At 46.0% G+C, this 22,532-nt stretch overlaps 1 protein-coding gene across 19 annotated transcripts in view; it reads right to left on the bottom strand.

Moving 5' to 3' along the window:
* DGKI (diacylglycerol kinase iota) overlaps positions 1 to 22,532 on the bottom strand; it is a 599,247-nt gene that overhangs the window by 180,320 nt on the left and 396,395 nt on the right. For 16 of the 19 annotated variants that reach the window (XM_068277868.1, XM_068277875.1, XM_068277871.1 and 13 more), the window contains 4 exons: positions 19,542 to 19,615; positions 15,501 to 15,612; positions 9,531 to 9,730; positions 1,593 to 1,655 (listed from right to left, as the gene is read on the bottom strand). In XM_068277868.1, coding sequence (XP_068133969.1) covers positions 1,593 to 1,655; positions 9,531 to 9,730; positions 15,501 to 15,612; positions 19,542 to 19,615 — 449 coding nt within the window. The remainder of the gene's footprint in view (positions 1 to 1,592; positions 1,656 to 9,530; positions 9,731 to 15,500; positions 15,613 to 19,541; positions 19,616 to 22,532) is intronic. The other 3 variants (XM_068277862.1, XM_068277864.1, XM_068277863.1) reach the window with 1 other exon arrangement.

Raw genomic sequence — 22,532 nt, 5'->3', positions numbered from 1 at the left:
AGGTTTTTTTTCTTTCATTGTAGTTATTGTAATAGATTCAGGACTTCCTGGGGTTATTAAAAAAAGAAAAGAAAACAAAGAATAATCCCCTAATCTCCCCCCCCCCCCTGACAAAAAAAAAAACCATATAGCTAAAGTGCACCTAAAGAGACAACCAGCCTTTTCAGCACATTGCTGAGAGTCACTCTACTGTATAGGGAAGTCCTGCCATTTGAAAGACCAAAGACCAGAGGTGTAGCCATATGGGGGGCAAGGGTGGACATATGTCCCAGGGTGCAGCAATGTGAGGGTGCTCAGTGCAATGATTACACCCACACGTGCTTGAGAGATGGCTCGCTGACTGGCTGCAGTGTCCCTGCTTCTCTCCCTCCCTCTGCAGGGGAATGCAGAAACATTAACAGCAGAAGACTCACCGGCTCCAACGTTCCAGCAACGACGTCATCTCTCCTCTGCAGCGCACCCAGCATCCTCTCCATAGTAACAGTGGCATCATGTGACAAGAGACGCCACTGTTACCAAGTAGAGAACGCTGGGCGCGCTGCAGAGGAGAGATGGCGTCATCGCCGGAACGATGGACTCGGTGAGTTTCCTTCTGTTATGAACACATCTGGCTATCTAAAGGGGGCACATCTGGCTATCTGAATGGTGGAAGGGGCACATTTGACTATAGAGGGGAAGAGAGCACATGTGCATTTGTACTTTTGGCTCCACTCATGACCATGATGCGTGGCCACGCCCATTTTTTTATTATCTAGAGCAGGGCACAAGAATTGTGTTTGTCCCCGGGCGCTGAAACCCCTAGCTTGGCCACTGCCAGGATTTTCACGGCTATAGCAGCCACAACACTGCACTCACACAGCTCTTAATTCACCAACTTTATAGCCTCTCTACTGCCCGGGATTTCTGTCGCCCAACAATTGAGCACATGATCCCCTGGGCGACAGTTCACTGCTGACGCTGTAAAGAAGCGTCACCAGGCTCCGGACCTTTAGCAGATGTTGTGTGGCTGCTATAGATCCATTGGATTGACTCAGGATTCTCGGCCCGAGGCGGTCTTTATCGTCCACCATTGGTCGTTCAAACCAATGTGTGTACATAACTAAATTTTCAAATATCACCCAGGTGACAGCTGCAATCTTTTATCCCATAATAGCCAAAGGTTAAAAAAAGTTCCGCCCAGGATGGCTGTAATTCTTCTGATTTTCCCACTAGAGATGCTTGGAGATCGCTAGAAATGCCTTAGTAAATCAGGGCCTACACCTCACTGGCTTCATGGCAAATTTTGGCTGCCTAAGCTGAAATCTAAAAAAAAAAAAAAAAAAAAAAAAAACACTTTTAAGCCAATCAATCTGTAAATTGCATTCATCAGCCCTCAACATCACAACACTGTCCAATCATGCTGACAGAATGAGAAAATAGCGGTGGAAGGACAGACAGCCCTGGTGGGGGCTCTGCAGTGATGGATCTGATATGCAGTGTAAGCCAGATAAACAAGTGAGTCACAGTCACAGCACAGGGTGGGCAATGAGCTGGAGGTGGGGGTGCGTCCGGGGCACCTGGTCCGTAATGACAAAGCGGAGTGACATACTTACACAGTGAAGGAGTCTGGGGGAGCGGAGACGCGTCGGTGGTCAGCGGTGGGCACTTTATGGATGCTGTGCGAGACAGCATAAAGCCAGCACAAACAGACAAGGGACAAGCCAGCAGTGAGAGTGCATGAGAAAGGGAAGAGAGAGAGAGAGAGGGAGGAGAGAGAGAGATAGACACACAACAGTTTAACAGAAACAAAAGGAGTGTGTTACACAACTGATGATGAAGTGATCAGCATGCACAGTTATACAGGGCGGAGCCCAGTGGGAATGGGCATGTAGTTCATAAAGTCTGTCTGTGGCACACGCACTGCTTTTAGGCAGGGTTAACACTTACCATTGCGAAAAATGCAACCTTTTTTTGCGTTAAAATTCATTTGCAATTTTTTGCACCGCAGGTAAGGAAAGTCAAAAGGAATTTGCATGAGAAAGTAAGGCAGGGAACCACTGTGGTGAACATTTTTGCAACTTTATAATATTTTGCAACCAGTTGCAATAATTTATACTTCTAGCTATCAGAAAGTGCAACCTAACCATTGATTTCAATGTACTTGTGTCAGAAAATGCAACCCAAGCTAATCCTATTCTCACACAGAACCCTCCTCTACTGGGCAACTAATAACCCCCCAGAGGGAATAAAGAACCCCCGTGATGGCAGGGGCGTAGCAAAAGCCATAGCAACTGCTATGGGGCCATGGGTGCAGAGGGGGCCCAGGTGATATTAAATGTATTCACCATTAACTTTCTTGTGTAGCTCCACCCTCTGACTTTGTCTCAGTGCTCATGAACTATGAGCAGTTTAGATTGCATGAGAATGTAAATTACCCAATTATCACGGATCCCTAGGGTACGGGCAGGTGGCACTGCTTAACCACTTAAGTACCAGCGGACTCTGCCCCCTTAAGGACCAGAGACCACTGGTACAGAAACGTCAGAATTGAATCGCCGCACATAACCGCCGTCAGCCCCTCACGTCGGGAACCTGGGCCACCCACTCCACATCTCTATGACAACAGAGTTCCTGTGAGCCAGCCAGGAGCAGCTTTCATTGGCTCCTGACCCTGTCTTTCAATGTAAACCAATGGGAGTTACTTACATTGAAAGACAGTGCCAGGAGCCAATGAAATCAGCTGCTGACCCGCTCACAGGAACACTGCTGTCATAGAGACAGGCAGAGCCAGTGAGCTGCGGCGGGACACAGCAGGGATTCAGCGGCAGGAGCGATGAAAAACGCGGATGCGTGCAGCGGCAGTGTGTTGCAATCCACGCCCACGCAGCCAGATAGCCTTCAAAACAGGGCGTAGATTTCAACTATAGTAGTCCTTAAAGGGGAACTGAAGTAAGAGGTATACGGAGGCTGCCATATTTATTTCCTTTTAAGCAATACCAGTTGCCTGGCTGTCCTGCTGATCCTCTGCCTCTAATGCTATTAGCCATAGCCCCTGAACAAGCATGCAGCAGATCAGGTGTTTCAGACTTTAAAGTCAGACCTGGCAAGACTAGCTGCATGCTTGTTTCTGGTGTTATTCAGATATTACTGCAGAGAAATAGACCAGCAGGGCTGCCAGGCAACTGGTATTGATTAAAAGGAAATAAAGGGGAACTGAAGTAAGAGGTATACGGAGGCTGCCATATTTAAGTAGTTAAGAGTGCCTACATCTGAGGGCCCCATGATCTCTAGCTACGCCACTGCTTGGTGGGCAATAAATACCCACCCCCGGGAGAAATAAACACCTCCCCAGTGGGCAACTACTAACCCCCCCTGGAGGGAACTAAACACCAGCAGTTGCAAATAATGACAGCCGGGAAATGTGAAAGAAGGCGGCGCATGCGCAGTTAAGCACTGTCCATTCAAGTTGCAAAATATTACAGGTTGCAATATTTGTCATTACACCACACTTGCCAGAGCCTTTTTTCCCGTTTCCTGAATTCGCGATTGCATTTCCCACACGCATTTTTCCACGTTCATTCTTTTTTCGCTTTCGCTGGCAGAATACATTGTACAGTTGCGCGATTTAGAATTGTGGGAAGAAACGTGAACGCAAAACACGAATAAACGCAAATGACGTGTGATTCCTGAGCAGCCATTGACTTTAATAGCCAGTGCGGCAGTGCCCGCTTTGCAGTGCATGGCAAACTGCCAACCATTCCAGCCAGTGTTTTCCCTGCCTGTTTTTTTCACAAAAACGCGAACGAAAAAATGTGACTTTTAGTAGAAGTGCGAAAACCCCATAGATGTTTTTGCACATTCGCAAAATGCACCCACATTTTAATAAGTGTAGACTCCGCCTTAAACTGACATGATGAAAGTGTACCTGTCATATCATTTTGCACTGCAAAGGAAGCCTTCTTTATATTCTGGACTATTTATTAATCTACTGTGTTTATACAAGAAATTAATAAAACACATTTTGATTAAACAGGCATATAAGATTTCTATTTTCCTGTTCCTGACCATCTAGGATATGACTCTGAGAGTACTAATATTAAACCTACGGACCAGAATTCGATAAAGGACCACTATCACAAATAATGGTAAAAATTCAAAACACATACGTATAAAATGTAGATTTCTCCCAGATTAAAATGCACTATAAATGACTTTTTTCCTATGTCGCTGTACTAACAACAGATAGTAAAAGCTGACAGATCTGACAGGTTTTACACTTGTCCATCACTTCATTGGGGAATCTCAGTATCTCCTTTAGGGCTCGTTCACACTGTAGGCGGTTTTTGATTTTTTTTTTAAGCGCTTGCAATTTTTCAAAATCGCCCTGAAAGCGCTTGCACCGTGCTATCCTATGCGCTAGTTTAGATTAGGGTGATCCGTCCGCTTTCCGCTCAGAGAAGCGCTGCATGGACCATTTTCGGGGGCGATTTTGCTGCAATGGAAAGTATAGGAAAACCGCGAAACGCTCACAAATTCGATTTGTGCAGCGACTGCTTTCGCGGTTTTAGGTATAAATACACTGTATTTATTCTTTTCCGGATCAAAGAGTTCACTTCTTTACTGATGTCAGTAAGTGAAAAAACGGAATCGCTCTGCAAAAACGCCTACAAAAACGTCCAACGAACAGAAATTGTCAGGAAGGGAAAAATAAATTGCTCCAAAAAATGACAAACGCTAACGCGATCGGAACACAATGTGAACGAGGCCTTATTCTTTACAAAAGCACTGCCTGGGAAGGATGTATGCAAACATGCCAGTAGGCTTCCTTACTCATTTGCACATTATTTTGGCAATTGGCCTGAGGAACTGCTATTCACTAAGTGCTTTAGTAAATAAAAACAAAACAAAACTGAGAATCACCCATGGGGATATGGACTAGTCCAAAATCTGTCAGATCTTCATGGCCTACTGCATAGGAAAAAAAAAAGTAATTTATAGAGCATGTTACTCTGGAAGAAATAAGTGCCATTTACAAAAATACGGGCAGCCTTTCGGCGGGAACTAAAAGGGCGCAGTCGCCGTTCCGTGAAGGACTCTTGCGAATAAGGGGTTAATTCTTACACATGGCCCATAAATCTCTCTGCCAAATGAAGGCAAATTCAATATTAGATAACGTCATTATATTTGCAGAATAGATTGTTAAAGAAAATTCTGCCAAAACATACGCCCGCCGAGGGATTCAGACAACTGGCGCCCAGATGGCGGTCTGAGACGGCAAGGTACATTCCAAGGTAACACACGGAATTTGGGCCACGTAAGTAAAGAGAGGTTCAGGTAAGCACTCAAGGAGGGCGCGAGAGATGAGAGAAATAGGGCAAGGAAATGCAGCTTCTAAATGACTTTGTTGGCACTGCACAGGACTGTGTGGTATATACAAAAACCTCTGTAAACTTAAGAGAACCAGGGATGCTCTCACGAGTAATAACGGGTGCTTAAGCACTCAAATTTGTGATTTAAATAAGCTTTAATTAACTCAGGTGTGCGGCAGGGAGTGAAGGGGTTGTTTACCCGTAAGTGCGCGTCCTCTCTGCACTCCAAACAGCTTGCGCGCTTCTTATTGGTCGTGTTGCAAGCTTCACCACTACACACTTTCTCCTTCCGGCTTGAAGGAGGAAGTGCAAGCAGTGCACTTCCTCCTTCAAGCTGGAAGGAGGAAGTGCGCGGTGGTGAGGCTTGCAACCGGCCAACAGGAAGCGTGCAAGTTATTTGGAGCGCAGGGAGGACGTGCACTTATGGGTAAATAACCCCTTCACTCCCTGCCGCACACCTGAGCTAGTTAAAGCTCATTTAATTCACGAATTCAAGTGCTTAAGCACCCGTTATTACTCGAGAGAGCGTCCCTGAAGAGAACCTGAGGCCGGTTCCCTATTACAAACTGACGTCAGCGGTGTGGAGCTCGCCGCACCACCAAAAACAGGACTTCGGGGGACAGCGCGTTAGTATGCGGTGTTCGCTGTCTAGCCACCAGCCAAGCAGGAATTGACGCGCGCTTGTCGGCACCTCCTGCTTCGGGTATGTGGAAGCGCGTTGTAAAAATATACTTTTGCCCATGCGTGCCGCGACGTCAACTGTTTTAAAAACCCTGCGTGGCAATAGACTAGTATGACTTCCGGGCTGATGCAGATCGTCGCGGATCACACACGGTAACGTAGTTCTGCGCTAGCGTTAGATTAGGAACTTCCGGCGCAGGAAGTATGAACATCCCCATAGGGTTTAATTAGACCTCGGTAGCAGTGCTGCACCCGCCAGTGTGAAAGGGCCCTTAAGTGAGAGGTATATGGAGGCTGCTATATTTATTTCCTTTTATGCAATACCAGTTGCCTGGCTGTCCTGCCGATCCTCTGCCTCTAATACTTTTAGCCACAGACCCTGAACAAGTATGCAGCAGATCAGATGTTTCTGACATTATTGTCAGATCTGACAAGTTTAGCTGCATGCCTGTTCCTGGTGTGATTCAGACACTACTGCAGCCAAACAGATCAGCAGCCAGGCAACTTGTATTGTATAAAGGGGACCTGAACAAGCCTACAGCTCATCCGGCTTATCTAATCAAATCTGACAATGTCAGAAACATTTGATCTGCATGCTTGTTCAGGGTCTATGGCTAAAAGTATTACAGGCAGATGATCAGCAGAGCTACCATGCAATCTGCATTGTTTAAAAGCAAATAAATATGCCAGTCTCCATATACCTCTCAGTTCAGGTGTCCTTTGAGGATCCAACATGTTGGAACCTTAAAGTGAAAGGGAAACGCATTTAAAAAAAAAAATGAAGCAAATACTTACCTAAGGAGAGGGAAGGCTCTGGGTCGTATAGAGCCTTCCGTCTCCTCTCTCAGTGCTCTCTATCCTGTGCTGGCTTCCCCCCCCCCCACCGTTTCAATCCCCCACCGAAAGGGTATTTGGAAGTCTTCGGGAGCCGTGTCTTCCCGAAGACGTGCGTCTCCATACTGCACAGGCGTGAGCGTGCAAGAGAGCGTGCTTGCGCAGGCGCAGTACAGGGCCGCCCTTCTTCAGGAGCACTCGGGCTCCCTGAAGACTTCTGAAGCCTCCTTCGGCTGGATAAAGCAGTATTTGACTAAATTAGTCAAATACTGCTACCAGGCGAGCCAGCACCGGAACGAGGGGACCAGGAGAGGAAGGCTCTATAGGACCCAGAGCCTTCCCTCTCCTTGGGTAAGTATGTCTCATTTTTTTAAATGCGGTTCCCATTCACTTTAGAGTAAACCAGAGACTAAGTAAATAAAAAGTTTTATACATACATGGTGCTTCCTCCAGCTTCCTCCATGTGAATCACTCCCACACCGCCGTCCTCAGCCTTCTCTGTTGCCGGTATGGGTCCCGTCACTTCTGCCAGTCGCGGCCAGTCTGACGCAAGAGAAGTGCGCTCTCTACGTATCTCTCCAGCAGCTCCCGGAGATACGTAGAGAGCACACTTCTCTTGTGCAGACGGGCCGCAACTGGCTGAAGTTATGGGACCCATACCGGCAACAGAGAATGCTGAGGATGGCGGCGTGGTAGCGATCTGTGTGCATGGGGCTGGAGGAAGCCCCAGGTATGTATAAAACTTTTAGTACATTTAGTCTCTGTACACGTTAATGACCCCGAACATGCTTTTTGTTCATATTTTTTTTTTGGGTCCCCTGACCGCAGGTAACCACTCCTTTGTGCACCAGTCGTCACCTCTCTCCATAGCAACAGAACGCCTGAAGGCTAGTGAAGGCTGCAGCGTCTGTACAGCATCTGTCCCTGAATTATTTCCTGAGGGAAATGTGTGTACTTATCTTTAGTAAATCAGGTGCAATATCTTCACATTGGACAGATGTATTAAAGTTCAATGCATTTAATAAAATCCTGTCTATCAGGAACAGACTTTGCTGCGGTTTTGGTTTTCAAAATAGGCTATGTCTACAACTCCCTCCTCTCCAGTAGTGTAAAGCCTGGTACACACTTTCAATTATAATTGGCCAATCACAAACCTTCATACTACATGGAGGTGATCTACACAATCTGCTTATTGTTTTCAATTTCTGTTGACCCCTACATGAAGGTGGTAAAATTGGTCAGTGATAATCAAGTCATAATTGAAAGTGTGTACCAGACTTACGTCTTGACCCCAAATCCTAGACCCATCAGCCCCATAGATCAAAATAACCCAATATTATCCATTAGTAATCATAGATTTCAACCAGATTTTTAAAAAGGAAACCTGTAATGAAAGGTATATGGAGGTTGCCATCTTTATTCCCTTTAAATAATGACAGTTGCCATCAGTGATGCTGATCTTTGGCTTCCGTAGAGACTGAATCATACCTGGAACAAGTATGCAGCCAAGTGTGGAGTCAGAACATCTGATAAACATACTTGTTCTTGAATGGGGGAAGGGAGGGAGGGGATATACATACCTGGGGCTTCCTCCAGCCCTCTCCTGGACAATTGCTTCCTCGCCGTCCTTCTCCACCTCCTGGATCATGCTGAAATCTATCGGAAATCAGTCTGCCATTTGTGGGCAGGCAATAGATCCCTCTGATCAGATTCAATCACACAGAGATCTGCCCATAGGGCTTGATTCAATAAACCGTGATATGACAAATAGCACACCTTATCAAAGATAGCACACATTGTCAAATATATCACACCTTATCAAAGATAGCACGCCTTATCAAAGTTAACATGCCTTATCAGAGTAGCATAGCGAACGCTACGAACTTCTGCCTGCTAATTGGCAATGGCACTCATCCTGCCCCGAGCCCCTACGGGTTTGTAGTGCTCGCTATGCTACTCTGATAAGGCATGCTACCTTTGATAAGGTGTGCTATCTTTGATAAGGTGTGCTATTTGTCATATCCCGGTTTAAGGTGCGTACACACGCCGTACTTTTGCAAACGACGGGTCCATCAGACCCTCCCGGGGGGCAGGGGCCTTCTGCCGACAGTTGCCCGTGAGTACAAGCTGCCAACAGCTTGTATTCACGTGCAACTGTCGGCAGAACGACCTCCCCGCGGGAGAGTCTGACGGACCCGTCATTTGCAAAAGTATGGCGTGTGTACGCGCCTTTAGTGAATCAACCCCATAGAGTAATGTATGGGCACCTTAACAGAAACTGGGAGATAAGTGTGTCAACGTTTACGGCCAGTCACTAGATTAATCCAGATGTTAACTAATGTTCTTTTCTCTGGGAAAACAAATAATTTTTACAGCAAGGTGCCAGTTCCTGGTGCGGTCTGCTCTCCAAATCGGACACTGCTGTCATGATTGCAAAAAAAGTGCATTACTGTAATTTTGTACTTCCTTGGCTGGCTGCCAACTTGACACCAAAAGATCATTTTTAATAGTATTAAATTACAAAGGGGACTTGTGCAGCGCCCATCTATGTTTATGGCAGTTGTTTAACAAAAGTGAAATTTCCCTTTAATCCTGTTTCTGATGTTGCCATTACACCCCTCTAGAAAGTCATTCTGAAGATGCGACAGAGGTGGCGCTGTGACTCACTCGTTAAGTAAGGGCATAGACGTCCTCCTCTTGCTCTTCTGCACCATGTTCGCCTGGTTCCGTAGGGATATTCGGATGAGGGAGGGGGCGAGGCGGCAGGGTTCCCCATCCACCTGCATGGGGATGGCCTTGTAGGTCAGAAGAGTCACCTCCCTGCACTGGTGAAGCCTCTCCCCATGGCCACCTACCTGGAGAGCAGCCTGGAATACAGGAAAGTATTGCAGAAAATTAAGTCATATGATCAGATATAGACCAATCAGTCTCAGCACTGAGTCATTACATTTTAATCCAGTCACAAAACTCAGCCACAAAGCTGTGTGTGGAAGCTTGGATGGAAGCCTCCATCCTTCAGCTCAGCCGAGTTCCTCAGTAAATGAGTTCACCTTCCCTGCCAGTATGTGGCACAAGTTGGGTAACAGCAGGCGCCACACACAGGTTTTCGCTTTAAAGTGGACCTGAGGCAAACCTTGGGTCAAAAAACAGATACTTACCTACGAAAAGAAGAGGGAAGCCTCTGGAACCTTTAGAGCAGGTATGTCAAATCGGTCCTACGAGGGCCGAGATCCTCACACATTTTTGATACAACTCAAATGCATGAATGGTTCTGAATCAGGAAAGATAGGTCCATCTGGTAGAACACATTCATTTCTTTTTCAGTCCATCCTAAACACTGGCATGGATCTGGCCCTCCAAGCCTGGAGTACGACACACGTGCTTTAGAGGCTTCCCGTGTCCTCCTCGCCCCTACTGCCATGCTTGCCAGGACCCTGTGGAAGATCTGGGTTGAGCTCTTCTTCATGCACTGGCGCGAGCACGGCCACACCGCATGGAGTAGCGGCTCTGGCTTACGGCGTAGGCGTGGCCACGCTTTCTGAAGCATAGGGATGAGCGCAGCTGCCATCAGACATCCAACAAGCTCGTCAGATTTCTTTCAAGGATCCGCAAGCGACAATGGTGGTCTGGAGGACATTGAGGAAAGTCTCTAGAGAATCCAGAGGCTTTCCTCTTCTCAGTATCCATTTTTTTTTTACCCATGGTTCACCTCGGGTACACTTTAAATGATAACTGTACATAGGAAGGAAGGAAGGGAAAAAAACAGAAAAAGATGTAAAAGAAAATACAAGATTTTACTTTCACTTTACTGTACCGTATGGCGGTTATGAGACTCCCATCCCCCACCATTCAAGCGTTTTGAATAGAGATTGGGTTACTCAGACCCCTCCACACCATCTATCACACAATAAAAGATAGATATTCCCCTGCCGGAGGTGCCGGCTCGCTGCACTAGGAATATCACTGATGATTTTTGCATTACAGTGAATAGACTTCACACACTGCGGACGTCAGGCAGGCTTTGTATTATCTGCTGCACACGAGGCAGAAAATGTTCCTCTGCCCCAATCTGACTGCATGATGGCCGAATAGCAGCCTGAAGCTACAGAGGAGGGAGCTGCATATTTCATCTATACGCAGGTTCACCAATTACACCTGTTGTGGCTCATTCCGTGTCCTGCACTGCCACCTTGTGGCAACATGCGGAAAACAATTCTGGAAGATGAAATACAAATTTTTGCATGCTAGAAAATAGTTTTACATGAACTTGACAATTGACAGAATTGACAATATGGCTGAACCTGGGGCTTCTTCAGTGTCCCCATAAACTGCATGGCTTCCCCAGCCTCAGCTTTGAATTGAAGCTTTGCCACCCATTCAAAGCTCAGAGTGGGGTGCTGTGACCAGGAACATTCTGGGCATGTGCCGTTGGCAAACAATTACTGTAAGTGGGCACGCCCAGGATGGTCCCGGACCAGGCTCCTGCACACAGTGGGGGAGCGAGCACAAAGAGGAGACCAGGAGTGGAAAGAGCATGTGTCCCTCATTGGTGAATGGGAGGCCATAGCTTCAACACCGAGGGGAGGCCTGAGAAGCTGAGGAGCCAGACAGTGTATGGGGACAGTAAAGAAGCCCCAGGTATGGCCACCTCAGAAATTTTGATTGAGTTCAGATATGCTTTAACTACTTTATCCACCACTACAGTATATCTACGTCCTCTGTGAATTCACCTAAGCCACGAGTCAGTAGATACCGTATATACTCGCATATAATCCGACCCGCATATAAGCCTGTCCCAGTATAGCTAGTAAAGTGCCCAGTATAGCCAGTATAGTGCCCATTATGGGTAGGCAGTGCCCCAATATAGCTAGTATAGTGCCCAGTATAGCTAGTATAGTGCCCAGTATAGCTAGTAAAGTGCCCCAGTATAGCTAGTATAGTGCCCAGTATAGGTAGGTAGTGCCTAGTATAGTGCCCAGTATAGCTATCAAAGTGCCCCAGTATAGCTAGTATAGTGCCCAGTATAGCTAGTAAAGTGCCCCAGTATAGCTAGTAAAGTGCCCAGTATAGCTATAATAGTGCCCAGTATAGCTAGTATAGTGCCCAGTATAGCTAGTATAGTGCCCAGTATAGCTAGTAAAGTGCCCCAGTATAGCTAGTATAGTGCCCAGTATAGCTAGTATAGTGCCCAGTATAGCTAGTAAAGTGCCCCAGTATAGCTAGTACAGTGCCCAGTATAGCTAGTATAGTGTCCCAGTATAGCTAGTATAGTGCCCCAGTAAAGCTAGTATAGTGCCCAGTATAGCTAGTATAGTGCCCAGTATAGCTATTATAGTGCCCCAGTATAGCTAGTACAGTGCCCAGTATAGCTAGTATAGTGCCCAGTATAGCTAGTATAGTGCCCAGTATAGCTAGTATAGTGCCCAGTATAGCTAGTATAGTGCCCAGTATAGCTAGTATAGTGCCCAGTATAACTAGTATAGTGCCCCAGTATAGCTAGTACAGTGCCCAGTATAGCTAGTATAGTGCCCAGTATAGCTAGTATAGTGCCCCAGTATAGCTAGTATTGTGCCCCAGTATAGCTAGTATAGTGCCCCAGTACCACCTGGAGAGGTGGAATGCGCGGACCACGACTCGCATACAAGCCTACCCCCCAACTTTTGAACCACTTTTTGGGGGTCAAAAATTTGGCTTGTATGCGAGTATATACGGTATACGTCTTGTAGCAGAAGCAGTGCAGTGCAGGATTGGGCTTACTCCTGTGCACATTTCTGACACTGATGCAGAACAGGAATGATGAACAGGAATATATGTTTCCTGAGCTCATGAGATTGATTTTTAACATTAAAAATACTTTTATTTTCTCAGTTCATAGTGAAAAATACACTCTGTAGCATTATTTCTACATCAAATATCTTCACCATAAATTGTAACAGGAATATACCGGTAATCTAAGTTTTGTGATAAGTGGTAAGAATAGCCAAACAAAATTTGTGTTTGTTATCTACAGTAGCACTTTTTATTTTTAAACTGGAATTGGTAAAGCTGAGATATAATGTGTTTTTCTATTTTTTTCCTTTGTTTTCCCATTAAAATTCACAAAAAAACAATTTTTTTTGAGGGAAAAAATGGCATACAATAAAAGCCTAGTTTGTCTTGAAAAAAATAATATATATTTCATTTCTGTGTCATAAGTAGGGATAAAGTTATTTCTGATTAAATAAGGACATTGCTAAACTGTCAAAACTGCTCTGGTCCATATGTGGGAAGCAAAGTCTGGATGCAAAGTGGTTAAAAGAAAAAGTTTAAGGGTCATTACATTGACTACTATAGTCACTTTTGTTTCAACTGCAAAAACAACCAGTTTTTGAATGGTATATTTGGTTTAACATAATGAAAGCTACTGTTAGCTCTAGATCAAAAACGAATGCTCCTATCTGCAAACAGTTTTTACTGAAACTTCCATTCACACCTCAGAACATAGTTTAGAGGTCGTAGGATTGCTCACTATAGTCACTTTTGTTTCAACTGCAAAAACAACCAGTTTTTGAATGGTATATTGGTTTATAGAGACTCTGAAGTCTCCTTAAAATGAGGTTTTTATTTTAAAAACCTCATTACCATTATTGTCCCTCTTAAAACGCTGCAGAACCGCGGCTGAAAACCCTCTCAATCACCCCAAACTCACGGGGTACATCGCGGGCTCCTTCCGCATAGAGGCAGCGCAGCTCTGCCTCTATGCGCATCAATCAGCCTGGATTGCTGCCTCTCCCCCGCCCCTCTCAGTCTTCCTTCACTGAGAGGGGCGGGGGAGAGGCGGAGATACGCGCTGATTGATGCGCATAGAGGCGGCAGCAAAATACACGACCAAGAAAGTCGTGGATTTTGCCTGCCGTGTACCCCCAGAGTTGGTGATCAAGGGGGTTTTCAGCCGCGGTTTTGTGGAGTTTTAAGAGAGACAATAATGTTAATGAGGTTTTTAAAATAAAAACCTCATTTTAGGGAGACTTCAGAGTTTCTTTAACATGGCAAAAGTTACTGTTAGCTCTAGATCCAAATCTAATGCTCCTATCTGCAAACAGTTTTCACTAAAACTTCCATTCACACCTCAGAACATAGTAATTTCCAACGGAAATTAATAAGGTAGTCCAGATAGGCTGCAGACACCTGGGTAACACCACATTGGACCTGAAAGATCGCACACAAACAATGGTTAGGTGCTGGAACCCAATGCAAAGTCCATAGAAGTAATGTTCTGCACACTGTGGTAGGGTACAATAGATTTATTGTCCCATCATGCACATAAACATACAATCCTCATCTGCAGACGATCGTTTCGGGGCCTCGCAGGATACCCCTTTATTAAGGTATCGCAGAGAAAAGATATAATCATTATAAACCTATTGTACCCGACCACAGTGTGTGAAACCTTACTTCCACTTTACTAACTAGCGGTAATATTGACGTGCAGAGATAGCGCACAGCAATATTAATGGTACTACCGCAGCAGTGTACCACCAGTTATGCTTTAAAGAGAAACTGAACTTAAAATAAAAAGTCAAAATAACCATGCACAAGTCATACTTACCTCCTGTGCAGTCTACTCCTCAATCTCTTCCTCCTCTCCTGCGTCCCATTTGTCCACTGTGATCAATGGAATTCTCCATCCTCCATTTTAAAAATGGCCATTACACCATAACAGCTTCCTGGTCAGCACACTATTAAACTGTAATATCATCCACTAGAGCCATAGGGAAAGATGGACATTACCTTGCACTTTCAGTCAGTAACTGACGGTTGCTGATATATAACTGACAGCAACTGGTATATTTCAATTCTGACAAAATATTGTCAGAACTGGAAAGGATCACCGTAAAAAGAAGGAAGTAAACTTCTGAGGGGAACTGACGGTGAGGTTAGTATGTAATATTCATTTGCAGCTACGTCATGTGTTTATTTGAAATTATTTTCCTCGCTTCAGGTTACCTTTGAGCACGACCCTCATTACTTGAGTACCACAAGCGTTGCTACGGTAACGTGTGTTAATAACCCGCATTGCCGTAGCAACGCTTACGTTACTCAAGTACTGCGGGTTGTAGTAGTAGCTCGGTACACTGCTGCGGTAGTACCGGTGGTGATACTGCTGTGCGCTGTCTCTGCACGCCAATATTACCGCTAGTTAGTGCACAAGGGCCCCGTGTCTCTTCTTATTTAATATGCCTCTTCTATCATAGAAATTCATCAGTTTTGCTTTCCATTTGGGAGCAATACTGCCTAGCCAACAATTACAAATTGATTCAACTATAAGATAGAGTTTTGATTCTTGATTTTCTGTATAAGCATCCTCTATATTCCTGCCTGATAGCAGGCTTTGCTCCTGAAGACATAAGCAGGGTCAGAGAGATGCACCTCTATGCAACTATCGGGGACTCAGGTGAAGGGGGGTCCGACCCCCCTCCCCGCCACTGTGCACAATACCCCCTTCCTGCTCGCTACCCCCTCCAGGCTACCTATTTGGGGGTGCGGGCGGCGTTTTTTCATTAACTTGCCTCAGGCGGCATCTTGCTTCCTCACTAGACCGGAATCCATTCATGATTTCTTACAAGAACCGCCTCTATAAGACTTTGTTTTCCTTACCAAAGATGCCATAGTGAAGCCAATGACCTCGATATAGCCGTCATCATGTCGCTGAGGCTCGAAGTCTCGATGGTCACCAGGGTTACCCCAGGGCATTGTGCCAGCACAGTACCTGCAGCGGAGAGAGAAGGAGGTTAGGCCTGGTCACAATGTGCCTTTGTGGAGGCATAGACTATCAGCGGTGTAACTGAATATACATTACACACAGAGCCCAGGGAGCAGAATGTAATAAACATTATCAATCTAGTGTGAATGCTGCTCCCTCGCAGTGCAGCTGAACTATGACACCATTCACATAACGCCAACTCTTCTGAGACTCAAACCGCTTCATGTTACATTACAGTAAAGAGAACAAGAAAAGAGAGAAAGAGAATAAGTATGTGCATGTGAGGAAGCAAATGCATATATTTTATGTGTGTGTGTGTGCGTGTCAGGGTGCTGTGTGTGTGTGTGTGTGTGTGTGTCAGGGTGCTGTGTGTGTGTGTGTGTGTGTGTGTGTGTGTGTGTGTGTGTGTCAGGGTGCTGTGTGTGTGTGTGTCTCAGGGTGCTCTGTGTGTGTGTGTGTGTGTGTGTGTGTCAGGGTGCTGTGTGTGTGTGTGTCTCAGGGTGCTCTGTGTGTGTGTGTGTGTGTGTGTCAGGGTGCTTTGTGAGTGAATGCATGTGCATGTTTGTAGGGTCTGGTGCACACCACGGGCGCTTCTAAACAATTTTAAAAACGCCAGCGCTTTAAAAAGCGCTTGACTAATGTATTTGGATTTGATGGATTACAGAAGAGCGATGTGATTTTCTCCCAAACGCGGGTCCTAAAGCATTTCTACTGCTTTCTGAGGCGATTCAGCCTTAACCACTTGAGGGCCGCAGTGTTAACCCACCCTAGTGACCAGGCCATTTTTAGTTAAATAGGCCACTGAAGCTTTAAGGCCAAGCTGCAGGGCCGTACAACACAGCACACAAGTGATTTCCCCCTCCCTCTTTCTCCCCACCACCAGAGCTCTCTGTTGGTGGGGTCTGATCGCCCCCCAGTGTTTGTTTGTTTTTTTATAAATATTTATATTATTTTTTAATAAAATCCTGCTTTTTTTTTAAATTAACTTTATTACCCTCCCTCCCCCCGCCAGCCAATCAGCGCGATCGGCTGTGATAGACAAGACAAGTAACATTTATATTGCGCTTTTCTCCTGGCGGACTCAAAGGGCCAGAGCTGCAGCCACTAGGACATGCTCTATAGGCAGTAGCAGCATAAGGATACTTGCCTAAGGTCTCCTACTGAATAGGGGCTGGCTTACTGAACAGGCAGAGCCGAGTTTCGAACCCTGGTCTCCTGCGTCAGAGGCAGAGCCCTTAACCAGTACACCATCCAGCCACTGCTTCAGCCTATCACAGCGGATCGCTTCCCAGTGTCCCAAGGGGACAGCCGTGCCACACGGCTGTCCCCAGTAAAGCGCTGCTGTAGATCGCAGCGCTGTACAAAGTAATTAGATGGCGGTTTCGCCGTCTAAATCTCCCGAGTGGAGACTGAAGGCGGGGTGGAGCTCCACCCCCCGAGCAGGAGATGCGAGCGCAGCCTGCGCGCGATCTCCTGCTAGCCCCATAGACAGCTGTTCACGCCAATGGGCGTGGAGCGGTCCTGGGGCTGCCGCACTTCTCACGCCAATTGGCATGGAGCAGTCGGCAACAGGTTAATGTTAAGTATAGGAAAGTGGAAAATTGCTCTGAAAAGCGCTAGATCAGAGCTATTTTCCAACTGTTTTTGTTACAGAAGCTGTTCAGCTACAGCGCTACTGTAATGAAAAAAAAAAAGCGCTACACAAAAACGCTCCAAAAAATCGCTAGGCATGATTAGAAAATCACTAGGTACATGCCTAGAATCGCCTAGAAAAATCACTTCAAAAAGAGCTGAGCGTTTGCAATTACGCTAGAACTTTTTGGTATGTACTGGCTCTGTGTGTGTATGTGAGAGTGTGTATGCTTGTATACTGTATATGTGTGCGCATGAGTGTCCAAGTTATTGCTAGAAAGTGTTTGTACATGTATGTACACAACATCTCCAACATCCGCCCCTTCCTGACCCTGGACATGGCCAATCTCCTATGTCCTCATCATCTTCTGCCTGCACTACTGCAACACCCTCCTCTCAGACTTCCCTCTGAACCGCCCCTCTACAATCCATCATGAACGCAGTAACCATACTCCTCTACTCCTCCCACCGTTTTATCTCCACGACTCCCCTATGCAATTCCCTTCACTGGCTCCCGTTACGCTTCAGAATCAGCTTCAAGATCCTATGCCTGGCCTACAATTCTATACACAAGTCCTGCCCGACCTACATCTCTGATCTGGTCAGCAGATACACACCTGGCTGCCAACTTTGCTCCTCTCCTCTTAATCACTCCACACATCTTGCACTCCCATGCACGACTAAAGGACTTCACTAGAGCTGCCCCCAATTCTGTGAAACTCTCTCTCACTGACCATAAGGCTTGCCCCTTCCTTCAACACCTTCAAACAAGCCCTCAAAACTCACCTCTTCGAGGAAGCCTACCCCACCTCACCTTTGTCCTAACTCTCTCTGCTGAGAACCTCTCAATGCAGCCACCCTCCTCTCCCTCTAGACTGTAAGCCTTTTGCAGGGCCCTCCTTCCTTGTGTATCATATTTGATTGTGCACTCTACGTACAGAATAATGTGAACTTGTATTATTGGGACTACCACTCCAGTGCAGGGCCGGATTTACCATAAGGGCAAGTGTAGGCACATGCCTACAGGCGATGATGGAAAGGTGGGTCATTCCCCTCCCCCTATCCTTACCGATTGCAGAGTCCTGAGCTGCTAGGGGCTGGAAGAAGCCCCAGGTAAGTAAAATCTGTTTTGTTGCCCTTGTCTTGGAAGTCCTTTAATACTGAGGGTATCTCTGGCTACCTAATGCTAAGGGGCACCTGTAGCTACCTGTGACATGACAGGCAGGGGAAGTAAGGGAGGAGTGACAGCTGGGCCAGCCGGCACACTTGTGGTGCGGTTCGGCGGGTGTTTGTAGGTTCATGGAGGGCGAAGTCTAGGGTTCATCTGTGCCTATAGGCTCCTGTGATGTAAATCCAGGCCTGCTCCAGTGTATGATCGGACGTGTATCTTATTGCTTATTACCTGTATTGTGTTATCAGTCACTATGTTAGTGCTATATAAATCCAATAAATAATAATAATGTGCGTGTCTGTATGTACATGCGTATTTATGCATGTGTGTGTTTGCAATTAATCGCATCTGTATATTTCTTGTATGTGTAGCTGAGTGTGTGTGAGTGGTTGTGTATGTTTTTATAGGAGTGTGTGTTTGTGTGTATTTACTCTATATGCATACATTAATGTACGTGTCTGTGTGCATGTATGTATTTATGCATGTATATGCGTGTTTATGTGAGGGCTTATGTACGATATGTACAGTAAAAAATTCTCAATACCTGGGGCTTTTTCCAGCCCCGATTGCTCACTTACCATCCTCCTGCACTGCCTGATGATGAAAGCGTGATGAAGGAGTGCACAGCCGGACTGCACATGCTCCGACTGGCCCCAACTAAAGGATTTTATGACCCGAATACCAGAGGATAAAGGCCATAGGGCCCTCCTTTGACCACAGTGTTAGCTCTTTATTGGTCCTGTGCTTGTAATGATCACTTCCATAGATGCTTTGAATGATCATAATCATTAACAAGCTTTTCCCCATCCCCTTTTTGCACATCTGATACTGTGGTTGTCCTTGGCAGGTTTTGGTGTGCCGTATCAATTTTTATGTATAGCAAACAATGTAAAACTCACACTGGGGCCCACAGCTCCTTAGCTATGCCACTGGGAGCAACAGTAAAGTTAGGGGAGACCTGGGGGGGGCAGGTCTGTTAAGGGGGGAGGGGTCTGTCAAGGGGGGCCCATTGAAGCATAAATGACCCTGCCCACAGAGATGAGAGGAAAGTGTCAAACAGGAAAAGGGTGATGACCGCAGGTAGAGTGACTTGGAAGGATAGAAAAGAGCACAGTGAAGGGTCACAGCTCACCTGGGAATATTTAAGAAGACAATACACTGAAACTTCAGCTCTTGAATCTTCGGCGTGAGGTCTGTCCCGTCACACTGAAACGTCAAAACAAAGCAACGTTATTGGCAGCTACAGACTAACAGAGCTACACAAGTCATTTGTTTCATCCGTTTTCTCCCAAATGTATTCAAAGAAAAAAAACAAGGTAACTTGAACTGGACAGCTTTATGTGTACTGGTAGATGTGTTATCATTCTTAGTGGGTAGCATCTTCTGCTGTAATGAGGTGAAGGAAATGAGTTAAAATAAGGAACCGCCTGGTGGCGGGAGTGTGAGTGAGGACGCATGTGGCCAGGGACGCGCAGGCACTGTGACAATCAACTGGTTCTGTCGGGAAAACGAAACAGCCGCCGCGGTGGCCGGAGGATTGATTTGTCCCGGCATGGACACAGGGCGGCTGCAGGGGGCGGGTAGAAGCCCCAGGTAAGTTAAACTCTTTTTTTGTTTGTTTCGATTTAGGTTTCCTTTAAGGGTCCATGGGCCAAATTCAGTAAACATCAGCAAGAAGGCAGTGCACAGCAATTTTACTGTTACTTACACCGACTACATAGCGAACACTGTGCAATTATTAATCCACATTACCTAGGTAACACGTGCTATGCTACTCACACAGTGCTTGTTACCCTAGTAACAAGAGCATTACCCAGTTAACGTATGCTACACCACTCCCAAAACCCATCAGCAATATACAGTGCTGTACACCACTGAGGCTGGGCACTTCCAGGAGCTCTATGGGAGAAGCATTTGTCCCTATGCCTCTTGTAGAGTCTGGATCCATGCACACAACAATTTGTAGATAGTGGCTAATTCCATCCCCCGGGGGGCAAGAGGCGTGGTGTAATGATGCCATGCTAGACCTCACATAAGAGACAGCATGATTGCGTAGTGGTTAGCGCTCTTGCCTTGCAGCGCTGGGTCCCCGGTGTGAATCCCAGCCAGGGCAACATCTGCAAGGAGTTTGTATGTTCTACTCATGTCTGTGTAGGTTTCTTCCGGGCACTCCAGTTTCCTCCCACATCCTCAAAACACAGATAAGTTAATTGGCTTCCCCCTAAATTGGTCTTAGACTACAATACATACACTACATGATATATACATAGAAATATGACTATGGTAGGGATAAGACTGTGAGCCCCTCTGAGGGACATTTAGTGACAAGACAATATACTCTGTACAGCCCTGCGTAATATGTTGGCGCTATATAAATACTTAAATATATAAAATAAATAAATACACAGGAGCTCCACCCACAGAAATGCTACTTATGCTCAGATGTACCCGGCCTCAGTGCAGAACGGCTCTGTATATCCCTGACAGGTGGACTATTTTATGTGGGTAGACTATTGGGGGGGGGGGGGGGGGCGCTGGTGTTTGGTTTCTAGTTTTAGTTAAAAAATCACTAGTTTAAAAGACAACTAAAGTAAGAAGACTATGGAGGCTGCCATATTTATTTCCTTTTAAGCAACACCAGCTGCCTAGCAGCTCTGCTGATCTATTTGGCTGCAGAGGTATCTGAATAATACTAGAAACAAGCATGCAGCTAATCTTGTCAGATCTGCCAATAATGTCAGAAACACCTGATCTGCTGCATGCTTGTTCAGGGACTATGGCTGGAAATATTAGATGCTAAGGATCTGCAGGACAGCCAGGCAATTGGTATTGCTTAAAAGGAAATAAATATGGCAGCCTCCATATCCCTCTCACTTCAGTTGTCCTTATGGAACATGAGTGTCGCAGGCACCTGTACCTAGTGACACCAGCACATGTTGTGTCGTCACTACATGCACCTGTGTCACGTAATAAAGGCTCTCGCAGTGACACTGGCGGAGGTCGGGAGTTGGCCAATGGACAGATTAACACTTCTGGCCCATTCACACTGGCTACGTCCTGTTTTGTTTTTTAAAAGGCTTGACATTTTCCAAATGCAAGTACAGTAAAGTTACAATTGGAATCATGGTAATGCATTAATAAATGAATGCATTTACGATTTTGGAAAAAGGCAATAGTAGTTTGGCTGCACTTTTCCTGCATTTCGATTGAGCCCAACATAGTGAAAATCACAAAAAGCAAAAATGCAAAACGCGTTTGGTTTTTGTCATCACTTTTTTTTTTGCACAAGGGCATGGGGGGGAACACATACAGACCTGGGGGGGGGGGAACACATACAGACCTGGGGGGGGGGGGGGGCTAGGTGGTAATTTTTCTTTTTATGTATTCAAGACTTGGATACAGTGGCGTAGCAATAGGGGGTGCAGAGGTTGCGACCGCACCAGGGCCCTTGGACCAGAGGGGCCCTCCCTCAACTGCTGTATTAGCTCTTTATTGGTCCTCTGCTGGTAATGATCACTTCTAAAATGCTTTGAATGATAATAATCATTAACAAGCTGTTCCCCATCCCCTTCTTGCACTTCTGACACTGCGGTTGTCCTTGGCAGGTTTTGGTGCGCAGCTTATGTATGGAGTGCTGGAGGGGGAGGGAATGTGAGATTTGCACTGGGGCCAATTGTGCTTTAGCTACGCCACTGCCTAGATTAATAAAGACCTAAAAAATGTGTCTCTGTCTTGTGTACCGTGTATCCACCGAATGCCCAGGCTCAGCATAACAGCTACACCCATAAAAGCGTCTGCCGCCAGATTGTAGCTGACGGGTCGTCTTTACAGCCAGACCAGGACATTGTCATTCGGTTTCATCATATTGTATTTGTAGCAGGGCCCGTGTCGCTGATCAGCTCTTTTCTGTTTTGTCCGCAGATTCAATATTTTTTTGCGGTGTTCTCCTCGGAACTTGATTAGCTCGTGTTAAGCCTCAGATTGTTTTTTGGGAAAACAGCTTTGTGGCGCCCAGCGGAGCGGAGAAAATTAGAATATAAAAGAGAAAATTGCCATATGTTCCTTCCGCAGAGGACTGCAAGCCTTAGAAAACCAGAATGAAGCGGAATAGAAAACAGGACAT

The sequence above is a fragment of the Hyperolius riggenbachi genome, chromosome 3, assembly GCF_040937935.1.
Source record: "Hyperolius riggenbachi isolate aHypRig1 chromosome 3, aHypRig1.pri, whole genome shotgun sequence".
In the NCBI taxonomy this organism is placed as follows: domain Eukaryota; kingdom Metazoa; phylum Chordata; class Amphibia; order Anura; family Hyperoliidae; genus Hyperolius; species Hyperolius riggenbachi.
The sequence above is the reverse complement of the archived record's forward strand: the minus strand, read 5'-3'. Positions and strand labels throughout refer to the sequence as shown.